At 56.2% G+C, this 15237-nt stretch overlaps 1 protein-coding gene across 2 annotated transcripts; it reads left to right on the forward strand.

Moving 5' to 3' along the window:
• Nucleotides 1-6030: 6030 nt before the first annotated feature.
• Nucleotides 6031-15233, forward strand: HMGA1 (high mobility group AT-hook 1). 2 transcript variants are annotated; one of them, XM_032462857.1, is made up of 6 exons: nucleotides 6031-6159; nucleotides 6404-6520; nucleotides 9735-9913; nucleotides 11679-11762; nucleotides 12401-12451; nucleotides 13923-15233. In XM_032462857.1, the coding sequence occupies exons 3-6, from the start codon at nucleotides 9779-9781 to the stop codon at nucleotides 13974-13976; spliced, it is 324 nt and encodes a 107-aa protein (XP_032318748.1). In that variant the 5' UTR covers nucleotides 6031-6159; nucleotides 6404-6520; nucleotides 9735-9778; the 3' UTR covers nucleotides 13977-15233. The 2 variants fall into 2 exon arrangements, with proteins under 2 accessions (XP_032318748.1, XP_032318750.1); XM_032462859.1 differs by having other exon boundaries at nucleotides 9735-9880.
• Nucleotides 15234-15237: the final 4 nt, after the last annotated feature.

Raw genomic sequence — 15237 nt, forward strand, 5'->3', positions numbered from 1 at the left:
TGGGAACAGGTCTCTAAACTGCTGCCCTGTGGCTTGGCCTCTGCTGATAACTCTGGCTAATCATTCTTCATTCAACACATTTTTTGAGCTTGAACACTGAGCCAGGCCCTGGGGAGACCCAGTGAACACAACAGATAAAATTCCCTGCCTTCATGGAGCTAGACTTGCACTGGGGAGACCGGACAGAAAATGCAATACATATCACTTTCATTGAGAATAGTCCCGATTCAATAGAAAAGTGAATTATATAGCATGTTAGGAACTGGTAAGTGTTATGGGGGGGAAAACATGGTAAGGTGGATGAGGGATTGCAGAGGAAGACATGCAATTTTAAATAGTGTGGACAGGTAACATTGAACAGGGGGAGACCTTAAGGCAGTTTGAGGGCAGACATCCTGTCTGGGGGGAGAGCACATCAGGCATAGAGAATGACAAGTGCAAAGGTCCTGAGGTGACCCTAATGCCTGGCAGGTCTAGGGAACATCAAGGAGGCTTGTGTGGCAGAAGCAGAGCAACAAGTAGGAGGCAAGGGGGATGGGGGAGGGGGCAGATTGCAGGGCCTATGTGAAGACTTTGTTTTCACTCTGTTAGATGGGAGCCCCTGGAGGATTCTGAACAGTGGAGAGGCATGCCTATGTTTTATGTAGAGATTTAATATTTAATACTGAAAATTAGGTGCTTACAAAACCATTGGAAGAACTGGAAGAGCTGGCTCTGGGCAGGACCTCCTGGAAAAACATGACTGAACTGCCTGCCTCTGGCCTGATCAGTGGGGTGGGGAATCAGGAGGCCCCACCTGAACGCCTGAGCTGTGATCCATGGGCAAGAGGCCCCTCTACTACCATCCCTGCCTCTTGACCCTCACAAAGCTGGTGACTGGATGCTAGATGTGCTGCAGAAGACTCCATATCTCCACAGCCCACACAGTAATATTTCCCTCCTCTTTATTCCTCCCTCCAAACTTTACTCTTTCAAAGGGGGACATAATTCACATCCCAAACTGTAGCTTCAAAGAAGTGTGGGGAATGTTGCCCAATGCCAGCCCACGATGTCTGTCACAGCCCTGGGCCCATCCTATGTCATACACCATGCTCCCCCAACCCCAGCACCAGCTTCGAAGGCCTTCTGGGGCGCTCCACCCACACCCTGGGCCCCCGCCCTGTGCTCCCCAGGCCCCCCTCCCAGCAGGTACACTGATGAAATTGCCAGGTATTTGTCTGTCTCCCCAACTCACTCAAAGTAAGCCCCTTGAGGACAGAGAATGTAGCTACCTAGTTCAAGGCCACATCCCCTATTTCAGTGCCTGGAAGGATCCGTCTGGACTGGAAGACAGCAAGCCCACCCAGCATGGGGGAAAAAACCAGTATGTAGGGGAGTGGGGAGTGGGAGAATCCCAAGCTATTTAACCTCCCTGAGCCTCAGTTTTAACACCTGTAGAATGGGGGCAATAACATTACTGACTGGGTAGGGGTATTGAGGAATCCGAGAGAAAATAAGCATTTAGTATTTGCTCATTGACTTCCCCTTTTCCTCAGGTTTTCTGGAGGCTGGGGGTAGTTGAGCTTCCCTGGGTTCCAGCCCTGAAGGAGGAGGCTGATGAAGTTCATGGTGTCCTGGGGGCAAGCAAGGTGGGCTGCTGGCTCAAGGCAGGGGGTGCCTGTCTCCTGGGCCCTCCTATTCACTGGAGAGTTTTTCCCTCGAAAGTTGGAAGCAAAAAAGGCCCTCCTCCCACTCGAGGCCTGCCAGGCTTCCTGGCAGCAGAGTTTGTGGTCAGCAGGGCCTGGAGGCTGGATCCTGCCAGATGACCAGATGTACTAGTAGCTGGGTAACTCTCCAGGAGAGTGGTCAACACTGTAAACTAGGGCTACCCTCTATCAGGCTTACCCAGGCCAATCCTGTTGATATGGTCCAGGTCAACCCCAGTTGGAATGGGCCAGGTCAGGTTTGTGACCCTAAATCTAGTCATAACTACTACTACTACCTCCTTTTGCCCTTAAGTGCTCTGGTTGTCTATAATAGCTGGGCACACGTATTCTCTGACCCAGGAATTCCTCCCCTAGGCGTGTACCCAACAGAAATTTGCACATCTACTCACCAAGACATAACACTAGAACATTCACAATGGCACTATTTGTAATAGCCCCAAACCAGTTCTCCAAATGTCCTTCAACAGAATGGGTATCTAAACTGTGGTACATTCACACCAGGTTTAACTATGCCACAATGAGAATGAACATTCTGCCGCCATGAGCAATAACATGGATGAATCTCAGACATAAAGTTGAGCAAAGGAAAGTAACTCAGAAGAGTACTTAACATATGATTTGATCCAAACAGTGCACCTGAAAGGTGAAACTAGGTGATGCTATTAGAAGTTGGGAGAGTGGTGACATAAGGGGGGCTGGAGATGTTCTGTTTCTTGATCTGGGTGCTGGTGACACGAGGGTGCTCACTTTATGAAAATGCATTGAGCTGAACAGAGGATTTGTGCATTTTCTGTATGTATAGTTTTCATCAGTAAAAGGTTTACTTTAAAAACTATCATGGTTTGGACAACAGGTTAAATAATTCCTGTTCCTCCTCTGCCTACCTTTTCCCATCTACCTTCTATGTTGGGCTGGACACACAGAACACTGTCACACCTCATCCCCATGACTTTCAGAAAACCCTGACTAATCTAACCACTAAATGGAACCATTCACACTGGTCTTTCCCTTAACTCTTCTAAGAGCTGCAGTTGACTCAGAAGCAAGAGGTAAACTGATAAGCAAATATGCTGACTGCAGAGATGAAGCAAGACATGAATCCCCAGAGAATGCTAAGGGACACCCCAACCTACCAAAACATCTGCATTTCCAAGACACAACTGAGAGATTGTCAGGGTCCTGCTACTCTACTTAGCAAATCAGGGAAAGACCTAACATACATCAGGAAGAATTTCAATAGCCTAAGTGAAAGTGAGCTTAACCTTCAGCTGTCCTGAAAAATAAAGTTGACTCAAATTCCTCATTCCTTGGACACTCCTGTTGGGATCACTGAAGTTCACTGGGTTGTCCTTGTAGAAACTGTATAATCCAACTCTAACAGGAAGAAAATGCTTCCTGTGGGGAAGACTGGTTCTGATATGACCAATTTCCCTAAGATCTCTTCCTTAGGCCTTGACCAACCAGGTTGATGTCCCAGGCCTAGAACAGCTCCTTCTCCCAACCTGCTCCCTATGGGCACCCCCTCCCCGAGCCACCCACCTATCCAAATCCCATCAGAGCTTGCCCAAGCCTCACCTCCTCCAGACTTCCCTGACCACCCCAAGCTCCCATCCTCTCTCCTGTAGCACCTACCAAGTCTCTCTTTAAGCACCTAACTTCCTAGTTCGAGTTTCAAGAGTGCAGGGAACATTACTTTATTCATTGATTGTACTCCAAGAGTTTGAACTAGTTCTTGGTACATAGTAGGCCCTCAATAAACTGAATGAATGAATGCTTTCTCCTCCTGGCATCTCTGGGATTGCTACTCAGCTCTGGTGTTCCTGGTTCTAGTTCCTCCAGACGTGAAATTCACCAGGGCAAGGACTACAGCTCATTCATCTTTACCCTGGTCATTCACCATTCTGCTTAATAAATACCAACTGAGAGGAAAGAAAGGAAAGGAAGTCGATTCGGGGCATTTGCAATCCAGAAAAAAATGGAGGTGGGGGTCAGTGGGTAGAGTTATTTGGATTTCAAGGATGTGGGTAATCCTGGAGGGGAACAAGCTACTATATTTGCCTACAAATTTATTTATACCTGCCTTCTTCCAGAGGGTTTGAGGTGGCTTATAAAAATACACAGACATAATACAAGGTAAAAAACAAGTCGGTGAAGAAATCAGGACGAGGGGAAAAGAAGAGTTGGAAAAATAAGACCAAGTCTTAGAAGTAGGCCAAAAAGGTTTCCCATAGCCCATTCGAGACGGAAGTCCTTCTCCCTTCCCCACCTCCTTCTCTCTCAGGGACCACCACGAGGCCGGGGAGAGCGGACCCGAGGTTAGCAGCGTCCAGGGGAGGGGTCTGGAAGGACCCCCCCCCCCCCCCCAGCCCCAGAGTCCGGGCCTAGAAGCCAAGGCGGCCTCCGGGAGGGCTGTCGGTTGGTGAGAATGGCTCTGGGAGGACTCTCCCTGGCCCAGGCCTGGGGATCCAGGTTGCCGGCAGGGGCCGGTGACCTGAGCCGGTTGGGTAAGAGCTGAAGGATCGTTTTTCCACTCAATGCCACAAAGGTTCTCGAGCTAGCAACTCAAGGCCCTCCAGCCAAATCTACCTGCGGCCTACTAAGCGCGCGCTCCGCACGCAGGGCACAAAGATGGAGGGAGCAGCGCGCCTTCCACCCCGCCCCACCCCCGCCCCATCCCGCGCTCCAAAGGGGCAGGCCGCCCCTCCCCCAGCCTCGCCCTCGCGTTCCCCTCCACTCTCCTCTCCCTTAAGGCCGCGCTTCTGTGACTTCCTCTCCCCTCCAGGGGCAGCCAGGGGACTTCTCAAGGACTGCGTTTCACCTGGGCAAGGGGCGGGGAGCCGGCGCGCGGAGGGCGGCCTCCTGGCCCACTCCTAGCCAGGGACGGCCCCAGGCCCACGCCCTCCTCTTTGAACCCACTCGATTGGCCCCCAGCGCCTTCCCGCCCTGACGTCCCCGCCCCCACCCGGCCGAGCACGTGCTGCCCCCGGCCCCGAGCGCCGGCCCGGCCCCGGGTGGGGGCTGGGCCCACTCCCGGCTCTGCTCCCCACCCCCACCGGAAACATTCCTGAAACATTCCTGAAACTAGGAGGCCCGGCCCCTCTGGTTTCCCTACCCCGCCTCTACTCCGGGCTCAGGGTTTTCCTGGCGTCCCCCTTCCACCGCCGGCTCGTCCCCTGAGGAGGGGGCTGGGCCAGGGCCTCCGCCGACTGGGGAGGAAGGGGAGCAAAGAAAAACATGAGTCACAGCCGTGTGTCACTGGGCCGCATTGCAATTCCCTGCATCACGGGAGGTGTGGAAGGCCGCCTCAGGGACCAGGGGCGGGGAGGTGCGCCCGAGAAGGCCCCGGCCCGGCCTGCAGGGTGCGCCTCTGACAGCGCCCTTTCTTCTCCCACCGCCCTCCCCGCCATCTTCCCACTTTGGCTTCCTTCTCGCCCGTGCAACAAGTCTTTATTGGGCGAAGCGCCGGGCGGGCCAAGCGTGGCGAGTACGGCGTGCGTAGACACAGTCCCTGCCCTCAAAGTGCTTCCAGGCGACCACCAGCTCACGCTTTAATATTTTTAAAACAAAGTCATTGCGGAAGGGACCAAGGGACCAAGTGGAGCCACTTGTCGCCAAAACACCATCCGGGTCACCCAAAGGAATGAATCCTCCCACAGGTTTACCTGCAAAAGAGCCAATCGTTTGTCTCGCTTGAAGGCTGCACCTTGACTATGGCCCACTGGGGTCCATTAATAAATTTAAACTATGGATTTCACAAGTTTCACGTTTGAATTTCACAAGACCTGTATTTCACCAGTCAGCCACACGCGGGTTGGCACTGAAACGCACATGCTGACACCTGTCCGCCCAGGGAAAGTCTACGAGCGGCGTATCAGGGAGAAGGGGGCGGCTGGTAGGCCTCGGAATTCTCCAACCCGCGCGTTTCTTTCCACCCCTGCCGCCCGCGCGGACCACCGCAGGCACCAGCGCCCGCCCACATCCACGCGCTCTGCGGGCGCCAGGCCCACACACCCGGAAGGCCCCTAGAGGTGACTCCCGGGGACCCCAGTTCCACGCAGTAAGGACGCCCTCCTCCCGCGCAAGGGTCCTTGGTACTCTCTCTGTACACCTCCCCAGGTCTCCCGGCCCGGGACAGTACGGAGTGGGCCGGGGCCTCGGGTTCCCAGCTCAGGCCTCCCGCGCGCCCGCCCCCGGACACCCGGCACCATACACCCCTCCCGCAGTCAGCACCCACCCGCGCCGCCGCGGCGGCGGCTGGCGGGCGGCCGCCCTTTTAAATCCCCGGGCTCATTTGCATGGCCCCGCCCCCCTCAGTGACACGGCTGGCGCGGGCGGGCCCGTCCCCCCTGCCCCTGGGTCGCTCTTTTTAAGCTCCCCTGAGCCGGGGCTGCGCTCCTCTAATTGGGACTCCGAGTCCGGGCTATTTCTGGCCCTGGCGCGGCTCCAAGAAGGCGTGAGTTCGCGGCCCCTCCGGTGGCTTCTTTTTTTTTATATCTATCATTTAATTAAATTATTTATTTATTGAGGCCGCGCACGGGCCGTGCCTAGCTTCCTGCCCCTCGCCATCCTTCGGGGGAGGGGGAATATTTTTGTCCCCCCCGCCTGGATGTGACATATAAATACCCCGCGGGGGCCTGGGCGGCGAGCACGCGGCGGCGGCGGTCTCTGAGCGCCTCTGCTCTCTCTCCCGGTTTCAGATCCGCATTTGCTACCAGCGGCGGCGGCGGCGGCGGAGCCAGGCCGGTCCTCAGCGCCCAGCACCGTCGCTCCCGGCAGCCCGGAGCGCGCACCGCAGGCCGGCGGCCGAGCTCGCGGTGAGTCGTCCCCGGGGCCCGCGGCGGCGGCGGCGGAGGGGGGCGCCCGCGCCCCCGCTGCACGCCGCCCCTACTGCAAGCCGCCCGGGGCTGCAGCGCGCGCCTCCGGCTTTATTCCCAGGCCGGGGCTGCGCGAGCCGCCGGCGGGGGAGGGCCGCGAGTCGCGGGGGCGGGCGGCGGGGCCCGGCGGCGCGGGGAGGGCGCCCGCACCCCTTCCCCCGCGCCGCGGGCGTCCTGCGGGGGGCGGAGACCCAGGAAAGGCGCGCGGTGGGGGAGGGGGCGCGCGGCTGCAACGAGCGCGAGTTGTGCACCCGGCGGAGCCCGGTGCACCTCGCGCTGCCGCCGATCCCGACCGAGCCCGGGCCCGGGGTGGTGGGGGGCGGGGAGAGGAACAGGCTGCGGCGCAGCGGGAGAGTGGGGGACCGGGCGCCCCCCGCAGCCTGGGGAAGTTCTAGAAGTGAGGGGGATGGGCAGGAACCCCGCAATTCGGCCTTACTCCAGTTCGGCCTCTTCTGGCGCCCCCTCCGCAGAAGAGGCCGAATCGCGGGCCTGGGTTTGGGGCTTCACCCGGACCCCACCTCTGGCCCGGCCCGCGCCTCTTCAGCCCCCAGGGCCCGTCCTGCCCTCCGCCCCCACAAACTGGTTTCTCTGCTTTGCTGGGCTCTGTTGGAACTAGTCCCTTTGACTCCCCGTTAAATTTTTTTTTTTTCTGGGGCTTTATTTTGCGGGGAGGGCGCGGAGGGAGGTGGCTTTCTTCCTTTACCCCGTGCACGCCAGGTTTCCTGCCCCAAGGCGGGCTTGGGTGCCCCCTCTGGCAGGAAGTGGGGCCGGGTGCACCCGCGTGGCGGTGCATGCGGTCGGGGTGCACCGGTTTCCCGCGCCTGCAAGAGCGGCCTTCGCCCCTCCCCCCGTGCGCTCTAGTCCCTAGTCCACCGGCCAGACACAGACACTTGCAGAGTCACCCTGGACCCAGGTTTGGAACTGGGGCCACAGGCACTTAACTAGCCCCTGAGGCGGGTCAGGAAAGTGGCGGGCTAGAAAGATCGCCAGGAACCCATTCCATCCTGCCTGCCCACTTGCTCTGTGACCTTGGACACTCATCAGGCTTCTCCGGGTTACCTTTTTTGGGGGGGAAACAAGTTAGTCCCATGATGATTTCCTAGGGTCATTCCTGCAGATTGTCTCAGCATTTGTGGAGCACACATTGCCTGCACAATGTGTGGAGGAGACAAGCTTGAGACCCAAAAAGGCATACTACAAACTGAGGGATTGCGGTTGGGCCCTAAACGTGGCTTCGCCAAGCCAAGCTTCTCTGATGTTCAGAAACAGGTGGAAGAGACAAGCATTTGTTGGTCTCACCAGACAGGGAGGGCCTCAAGGCCTTCATTCAGTTCATGGACGCCTGGATGTGGGGTGGGGGTGAGTGTATTAAAGGGTCCCCAGCAGCAGGAGGTCAGGGGAAGCACCAGATGATGCAAGAGCTTGCAGGGACACCCACCAGGATCCCCCAGGCAGGCCTAGGCTCTCCGGATTACTGACTGGCTTCTCCCAACTGGAACCCCCTCTCTGAGGGGGCCTCCAGCAGACCTCATGTGAGGTCAGCACTCATTTAGCTGATTAATTTTGATGTTTAGTTTTGAAGGGGGACCTGTGGTAATATAAGATCCTAATCACTGCCTGTAATTACAGAGCAGGCCAAGCCACTAATGATGGAGCAGGATAAATCACCAACCACCTTGTTTAAAAGGGTCTTCAAGTCTGAAATATTAGAAAATGGAATAATTACCAGACAAAGTCTTGCTGTCTGGAGCATTTCGATACTTGAAGATCAGGGCTTTGGGCCCTCTAAAAGTCACAAGTTTGCAAAAACGATTTTTCCTCTCATGGGATTAAAATTGGAAATTGTCTGAAGCTGAAAAGGGGAAAGAAAGTAATTTTCAAATGTTCCCGTTCTCATTTTGATTGGAGTGAAGATTTCCGTTGTTAAAGTATTTTAAAATATTAGCTGGTTTGATTGTTACAGCGGTCTGCAGAGGTAGTTAAGGTAGGTGCATTATCATTACCCTCATTTTACAGGTTGAGGGGCTTTCAAGTGGAGCCATAGGCCTTCCAGGACACGTCTTAATCTGTAACTTAGGAATAATAATTGAGAGGACAGGGATGGGGATGTGAGAGGATCCTCACTGTCCTTTAGCCTCTGGAAGAGACTCCCAAATACAGGTTGCAGGTGCTCCTTGCAGAGGGAGGTTTTAGGTAAACTCTAAATTAGTAGGACTGATTAAGCCCAAACAGGCCTCTAAGAAGAGAGAAGATGCTAGAAAAGGACCAAGGAACTTTTAGGATCAGCTGTGTTAGGGCTTCAGGGGGCCAGGTAGCATCTGTTAGAAGGGTCCCTCTCAGTTGAAAGAATCCCTGCCCCTCCTGTAAGGAGGCATCAAGGAGAAAGATCTCATCTGACTCCAGGGGGGTGGGTTGGGGGCTATGGGAAAGAGGAGACTCACCTTTCAGCTTTGGGGCTTTCTTTCCCCACCCCACCTCACCATTGCAGTTCTATCCATCTTCCCCCTTCTTCCTAAATTGTCCTCATCTTCTGAGAACTCAAAGCTTCACCCAGGGAGAGAGTAGCAGAGAGACTGGTGGGGCGGGCACCAACCCTGACCATGTGATTGGTGTGGCATGTGAATGTTGGCCCTTAAAGAGTGTTTGGTCCTGAGGCTCGGGCCTTGGCATGTGGGCAGCACTGTGGATGAGGTGGGCCAGGGATTGATGGCCATGGCTGCCAGATGCCCAGGGCTCATTCTCTGCTTACCTTTCCTCCCTTGTTCCCTGTGAGCTACCCAGGCTTGGCTTTCTCCTAAAAAGAAAGGGCAGTTTGGTGGAGGGAGAGGCCCTAGGGGTGTGAGGACCCCCACCCTGCCCACATCTTTGCCGGGGTGGCCTCAACCACAGCCACATCTGGACTGGCTGAGCTCTTGGTCCCCAGCCCTGTGGGGGTGGCAGGACAACAAAGAGCCCTTCTGAACAGGAGATAAGGAGCTGATTAGGGCCAACGGCCCAGCCCCGCCCTGTGGCTGCCTGCTGGGGCTGAGCAGACTCCCATGAGCTAGGCAGAGTGGGAATCCTGGGTGCCCCGGGGAGCAGGCAGGACTGGTGAGGGGGTAGGAAGTGGCTAAAGTCAGATGTTTTGTTTAAAACAACTTTTCCGACCCTCCAGCATCCCAGCCGTCACTCCCCCACCTGCTCTGCAGACCAGGGAAGATGAGCGAGTCGAGCTCGAAGTCCAGCCAGCCCTTGGCTTCCAAGCAGGAAAAGGACGCCACTGAGAAGCGAGGGCGGGGCAGGCCGCGCAAGCAGCCTCCGGTGAGTCCCGGGACGGCGCTGGTAGGGAGTCAGGTGGGTGTCCAAACCTTTGCCTCAGTTTACCTCTTTGGGCTAGGGAGGTGCCAGGCATCTTGGAAGGCCAAAACCAGACTGGCAGGGTGCAGAATCATTCCTATCCATACACCTGCACACTCTGGACATGCCATCTCTAGTCTGATCCTCTTGAGACCCAGGAGAGAAGTTGGGGCTGAGGGAGCTCGGAGCTCGTGCCAGAAAGTCCAAGCCAGAAGTGACCCTGTGGTCACACAGGTCAGTGTTCACACTATGGTAAACCACCCACCCTTTATTTCCAGTCTATCATGAGCCAGCACATTTATAAAACGTACTAAAGATGGGTTATGGAAATGTGAAGATATATGTACATACAAGCCCAGGATTTTTAGTCGTTATATTGCACATGATATATATTGCACATGATATTACTCTGTTAATTTACTATGAAGGTGTCTCGATACTTATTGTTGAGTGGCCCTGGATTAGGCTTTGGCCCAGCTCTGTAAAAGGGAATTGAAGTCCAAGAAGTTGAAAATGTTGGGGGAGTTGGTGGCAGAGTGACACAGAACCCAGGGTATGCCCTGCTAAGGTCCCGTGAAGTTAAAAGGCCAGCCTGGCACCGTGCCCCCCACCTCCTCCACGAGCTTGGCCAATCAGGCTGTGAGGACCACCTGTTATGTGGTGGAGATCTTGGTTTCTTGGTTTCTCTCCCGGAGGGGCAGCTGTCCCCAAGTGAGGGGCAGCTGCACGTGAATGTAGCCCAGTTACTTCCCTTTCAGCTGGGAGAGAAAGGAATTGAGGTCAATCCCCTTGCCCTTTACATGTCAGGCAGGTTGTTAAACACCAAGCCCCAGGCATCCCCCTCTAGAGTGGAGAGGTCTAGAGGTCTCTCCTGACTCTTCGGGAGCCAGGAGGAGTCTGATGGGTGGTGGAACTCAGCTGCCTCTTTCAGAGCCCACTGTATAATGTGTGGGAATCCATCCTCTTAGTCTGGTTCCCTTGGCCTCCTCCTGCTGCCTGTTAGCTGTGGTCAGTGGGGGGTGTCAGAGGAGTGCTGAGTTACTGGACCATGAACAGCCCATGGGTAGCTGCCTTGGGAAACCATAGCTGATGTGCATTTACTGCCCAGCTTCTATGCATTATGTAGCAGCTTTTTATTCCGTCTTGGGCTTATTAAAATTTCAGCAGTGCCAACAACAGGGATCTCTGGGTTCCAAGGTCTGGGCATAACTCCTACCTGGGAGGCAGCTGGGAGGGAGTCCAATTTGCAAGTAGAGGCTGGACGCTCCCTCTAGGGGAAGGGGGATCCTTTCCTATCTTCTGAGGGGGTGGACAATGATCACAGCCCAGTGCTGACACCTATACATTCTTCATTGAATTTTTGTGGCACTTAGCCAGCTAAGTCTTTAAACCGTTTACAGATGAGGGAAACTGAGGCTCAAGCGTGAAGTGTCTTGTCCAAGATCTTAGACTATAGAGCTAGTCAGTGGCAGGGCTGGGGTGTGGGCAGAGCTGCATAACGGTGTCTTTCTGTCCCCATGACACCCTTCCCAGGAGTCTTCCTGCCTCTTGTCATTTTGCTGTCACAGGGAAGCAAGGGGAGAGGCTTTGCAAAAGATGTTCAAACTGAGAATTTAAGTCCCGAGGGCCACCTGTGGATTCTGGAGTCAGGGGTTGGCCTGTAGACCTAAGTTTGCTGGGATAGGGCAGAGGGCTCTGTCTTCTGAAAGGAGTGGGTCAGGGTGACACCTGTGTTCCTGACCTGTCCCATCTGTCTTTGCAGAAGGAGCCCAGCGAAGTGCCAACACCTAAGAGACCTCGGGGCCGACCAAAGGGGAGCAAAAACAAGGGTGCTGCCAAGACCCGGGTGAGGCTTGAGGGGGTTAGGGTTAAGAGGAAGGAGGGCCCTCTCCCCACGACAGCAGCTGTGGGAGGTTTGGGAAGGAGCTGGCTTGTCCTATTCTCTGCACTCCCTTCTCTGGCATGTGGGTGGCCATGGGTCTTTGCTAATTGGCCAGGGGTGAGGACTGAAGGTCTAACGTCTGTAGCCTTGGTCCTGCCTAGGACAACTGGAAAGCAAGTCAAATGTCCTGCAGCTTTGGGAAGAGGGAAGGGGCAGCTCCACCCTGGGCTGAGAATGTTACCTTCTCTCCCAGAGGCCCCCTGCGTCCTGAGGGAGTGTGGATAAGCAGGGAAGGCCAGATTTACAGTGGCATCAGCCTTTCAGAGAACTTGTTTTGTTTTTTATTTTTTTCTAAGACACGACTCATATCCTCTGAGTCATGGGTGGAGGAGGGAGTGGGGGGCGTGTGTGTATGTTGGGGTGGGGGGGCAGTGTGGCTGGCCAGTCATCACCAGCTGGGGTGAGAGTCCTGGGCTGCCCTGAGCAGAGGTAGGGGGATCTGCCCCTCCCTACTCTCCCTCGCCGTCCAGGGTACCGGTCATTGGGTGAGCCCTGTCAGGGACATTTTTGACTTAGATATTTTATTTTCTCTGACCATCCAGAAAACCACCACAACTCCAGGGAGGAAACCAAGGGGCAGACCCAAAAAACTGGTAGGTGAAGAGGCCGGCAGCTTGGGTCTTGTGGGGAGGCTGTTAAGGGGTGATGCCCCATCTGTGTGCCCACCACAGAAAGATGGCTCTCCCTGACCTGCAGGGCCAGGAATGATGGGACTTCATGTTTTACTCAGGCCCAGAGAGGGAAAGGGATTTGCCCAAGGCCCAGGCACCTGGCCCCCAGCCCAGGGCTTTTAAAGGGCTATGTCCATGAGAAGTGAGGGGTCCCAGGTACAAAGCAAACCAGACCCCTTCCCTGCCCTACCTGGGGGCAGTCCCTTCATCTGCTTCTGAAACGGACTCAGAACTTCTAGGGAGAAATTGGAAGTCATCTAGTCCCCTCCCCACTGCACACCCCCAACCCCCATTATAGAAATGAGGAAAGGAAGCCACAGGGGAAAGGGGTGAGGTTTGGCTTGACTCTTGGGAGGGAAGAAGCAGAGGAGCTCACCGTGGGGGTGGGGTCAGTGTTGGGTGGGAGTTGAGGTGTGATGCCTCATGGAGGTACTTCCTCACAGGAAGGCACCATCTGTTTCTGGGCCCCCAAATAGCCGGTAGTGGAAGTGGGCAGGCTGAGGGAGACTGCCTCTAGGGGGAACACTGCAGTGAGGGCCACCCCAGCCTTCCTCTGCCTGGCCCTTTCCGACCCCCAACCTGTTCCTGCACTCCCTGAGGCCTTCATTCCTCGAGCTGAGCCACCAGAGGGTGAGGGGGGCTGAGGGGGGCTAAGGGGTGCTGGCGGGGCCCCAGGAGTGAGTAACAGGAAACAAGTTGTTTTGGAGTTTGTGCCTGGCACGGGGGCCCCCGTGTGGTGTCCCGACATTCCCGCCCAGTGAGTGAGCCCCGGCGGCACACACTTCCCCTTCCTCCCCACCCTGGCCTGGGGTCAGCCCGCGGCCGTGGCCACTCTGCAGCCTGGTCCACAGCCCAGCAGCTGCCCCTGTAGGCTAAGGCCACCTGGTTCCCCTTCACCCACGGCCGTGGCCACTCTGCAGCCCTGGTCCACAGCCCAACAGCTGCCCCTGTAGGCTAAGGCCACCTGGTTCCCCTTCACCCGCCAGGGGGGGCTCATGCACCCTCCAGCCACCCCCTTCCCACCCCATTTCCTCTCCCTGGCCACCTCTTCTCCCCTCCATGAGAGCCAGTCACTTCCTCACTTCCTCGAGCTCAGTGCTGTCCTGAGCTCTGCCAGGTCCCCCCTGCCATGGGCCTGGGGGCCAAGAGGGCCTGGCTCTATGTGAGAGCAGCATGTGTGTGGTTTTTTTTTCCTCCCTTTAAATTCTTCCTTTTTTATGAATGAAACTGGGCCTTGGAGGTTGCTGAGTCACCCACACACTCAGCCCTGACTCATCCCCCTTCTGGAGAGCCAGGGAGTGCAGGGAGGGGTGGGGGCAAGCTTGGCTTCTGGGGGTGGAGGAGGAGGGGGGCAGGCCTGGCATTCCTGCTGATGGCCCTGCCCACCTCGCAGGAGAAGGAGGAAGAAGAGGGCATCTCACAGGAGTCCTCAGAGGAGGAGCAGTGACCGCGCCGCTGTGCCGCCTGCTCCCTCACCGAGGAGCAGTTTCCTTCTGGGACTGGACAGCTCCGCTCCGCTCCCACTGCCCCCACCCTTCCCCAGGCCCACGCATCACCGCCACCCACCTGCACCCTCACCACCACACTACACCGCACACCAGCCGCTGCAGGGCCCCTAGGGCCCGAGTGGGAAGCAGTTTTCCTTTGATTTCAATTCCCAGCGACCCCTCTCATCCACACGCCACACCTGCCCCCTGGACAAAGCTGACTTCTCACGTCACTGCTCCCTGCGCTGCTGATCCCCACTCCCTCAGCAGTGGGGACATTGCTGGCTGGGCTCTTGGTCTGGGGGTCCCTTCTGATCCCTGACTCTTCCCTCTGGCTTCCCATTAAGGGGCCTGGGAGGGCTCCCCTGGCCTTAAAAGGAGCCCAAGCCTCATCTCCTTTTGACATGGCCCACTCCCACTGTACTAACAGCAGCAGGTGTGGCTCACACCCATTTTTCTTCCCCACCTTGCCTAGTCCCTGCACTAGGTTGGGCAGCCCCCTTGGGGGCACAGGAAGGAAGGCAGGAGGGGTCTAAGCCCCCTACTCGCCCTAAGCAGGTTCTAGTCCACCTTGCCCTCACCCTGGAGTCTACTGCAGTGATGGAGATGCAGAACCACCTTTATCCAGGGGAGGCCCAGGGGCCTGGGTTTCCTGTGACAGCCACTCAAGGTGGGCTGGAGCCACTCCTCATCCCCATCTGCTTCCACTCTTGGCCTCAGTTTCCCCTTCCCTTACATGGGGCACTAATAACAAGGAGCTAGCCTTGCCCACTCCCACCCTTCTGCTCCTCCCCACCCCCCAAGGTTCTGGTTTCATCTTTCCTCTGGTCACAAACTACCTCTGGACAGTTGTGTTGTTTTTTGTTCAATGTTTCATTCTTAGACATCCGTCATTGCTGCTGCTACCAGCGCCAAATGTTCATCCTCATTTCTCCTGTTCTGCCCACATTCCCCTCCTCCAAGATGCTCTTAGAGGAAGGGGCCTGGGGCAAAGCAGGCTGGGTTACCGACTACCCCAGTCCCAGGGAAGGTGGGGCCCTGCCCCTAGGATGCTGCAGCAGAGTAAAGAGGGGGGCCTGTTTTGACCGGCAGGTGTAGGGGCCACCTTCTTCCCCTGTTCTGTCAGGGAGGAGGTAGCCATTATTTGTCCCAGCCTGGGGCCCCCTTCTGGTTTCCTATTTGCAGTTACTTGAATAAAAAAAATATCCTTTTCTGGACTGA

This window comes from Camelus ferus, chromosome 20 (assembly GCF_009834535.1).
Source record: "Camelus ferus isolate YT-003-E chromosome 20, BCGSAC_Cfer_1.0, whole genome shotgun sequence".
In the NCBI taxonomy this organism is placed as follows: domain Eukaryota; kingdom Metazoa; phylum Chordata; class Mammalia; order Artiodactyla; family Camelidae; genus Camelus; species Camelus ferus.

What these genes read in the sequence shown, in the direction of transcription:
- HMGA1 (XM_032462857.1), top strand. Translation starts at nt 9,779, where the DNA reads ATGAGCGAGTCGAGCTCGAAGTCCAGCCAGCCCTTGGCTTCCAAGCAG. An exon ending in CGGCGCTGGTAGGGAGTCAG is followed by an intron (nt 9,914 to 11,678) that starts GTGGGTGTCCAA and finishes CTGTCTTTGCAG; the next exon opens with AAGGAGCCCAGCGAAGTGCC. An exon ending in AGGGTGCTGCCAAGACCCGG is followed by an intron (nt 11,763 to 12,400) that starts GTGAGGCTTGAG and finishes CTGACCATCCAG; the next exon opens with AAAACCACCACAACTCCAGG.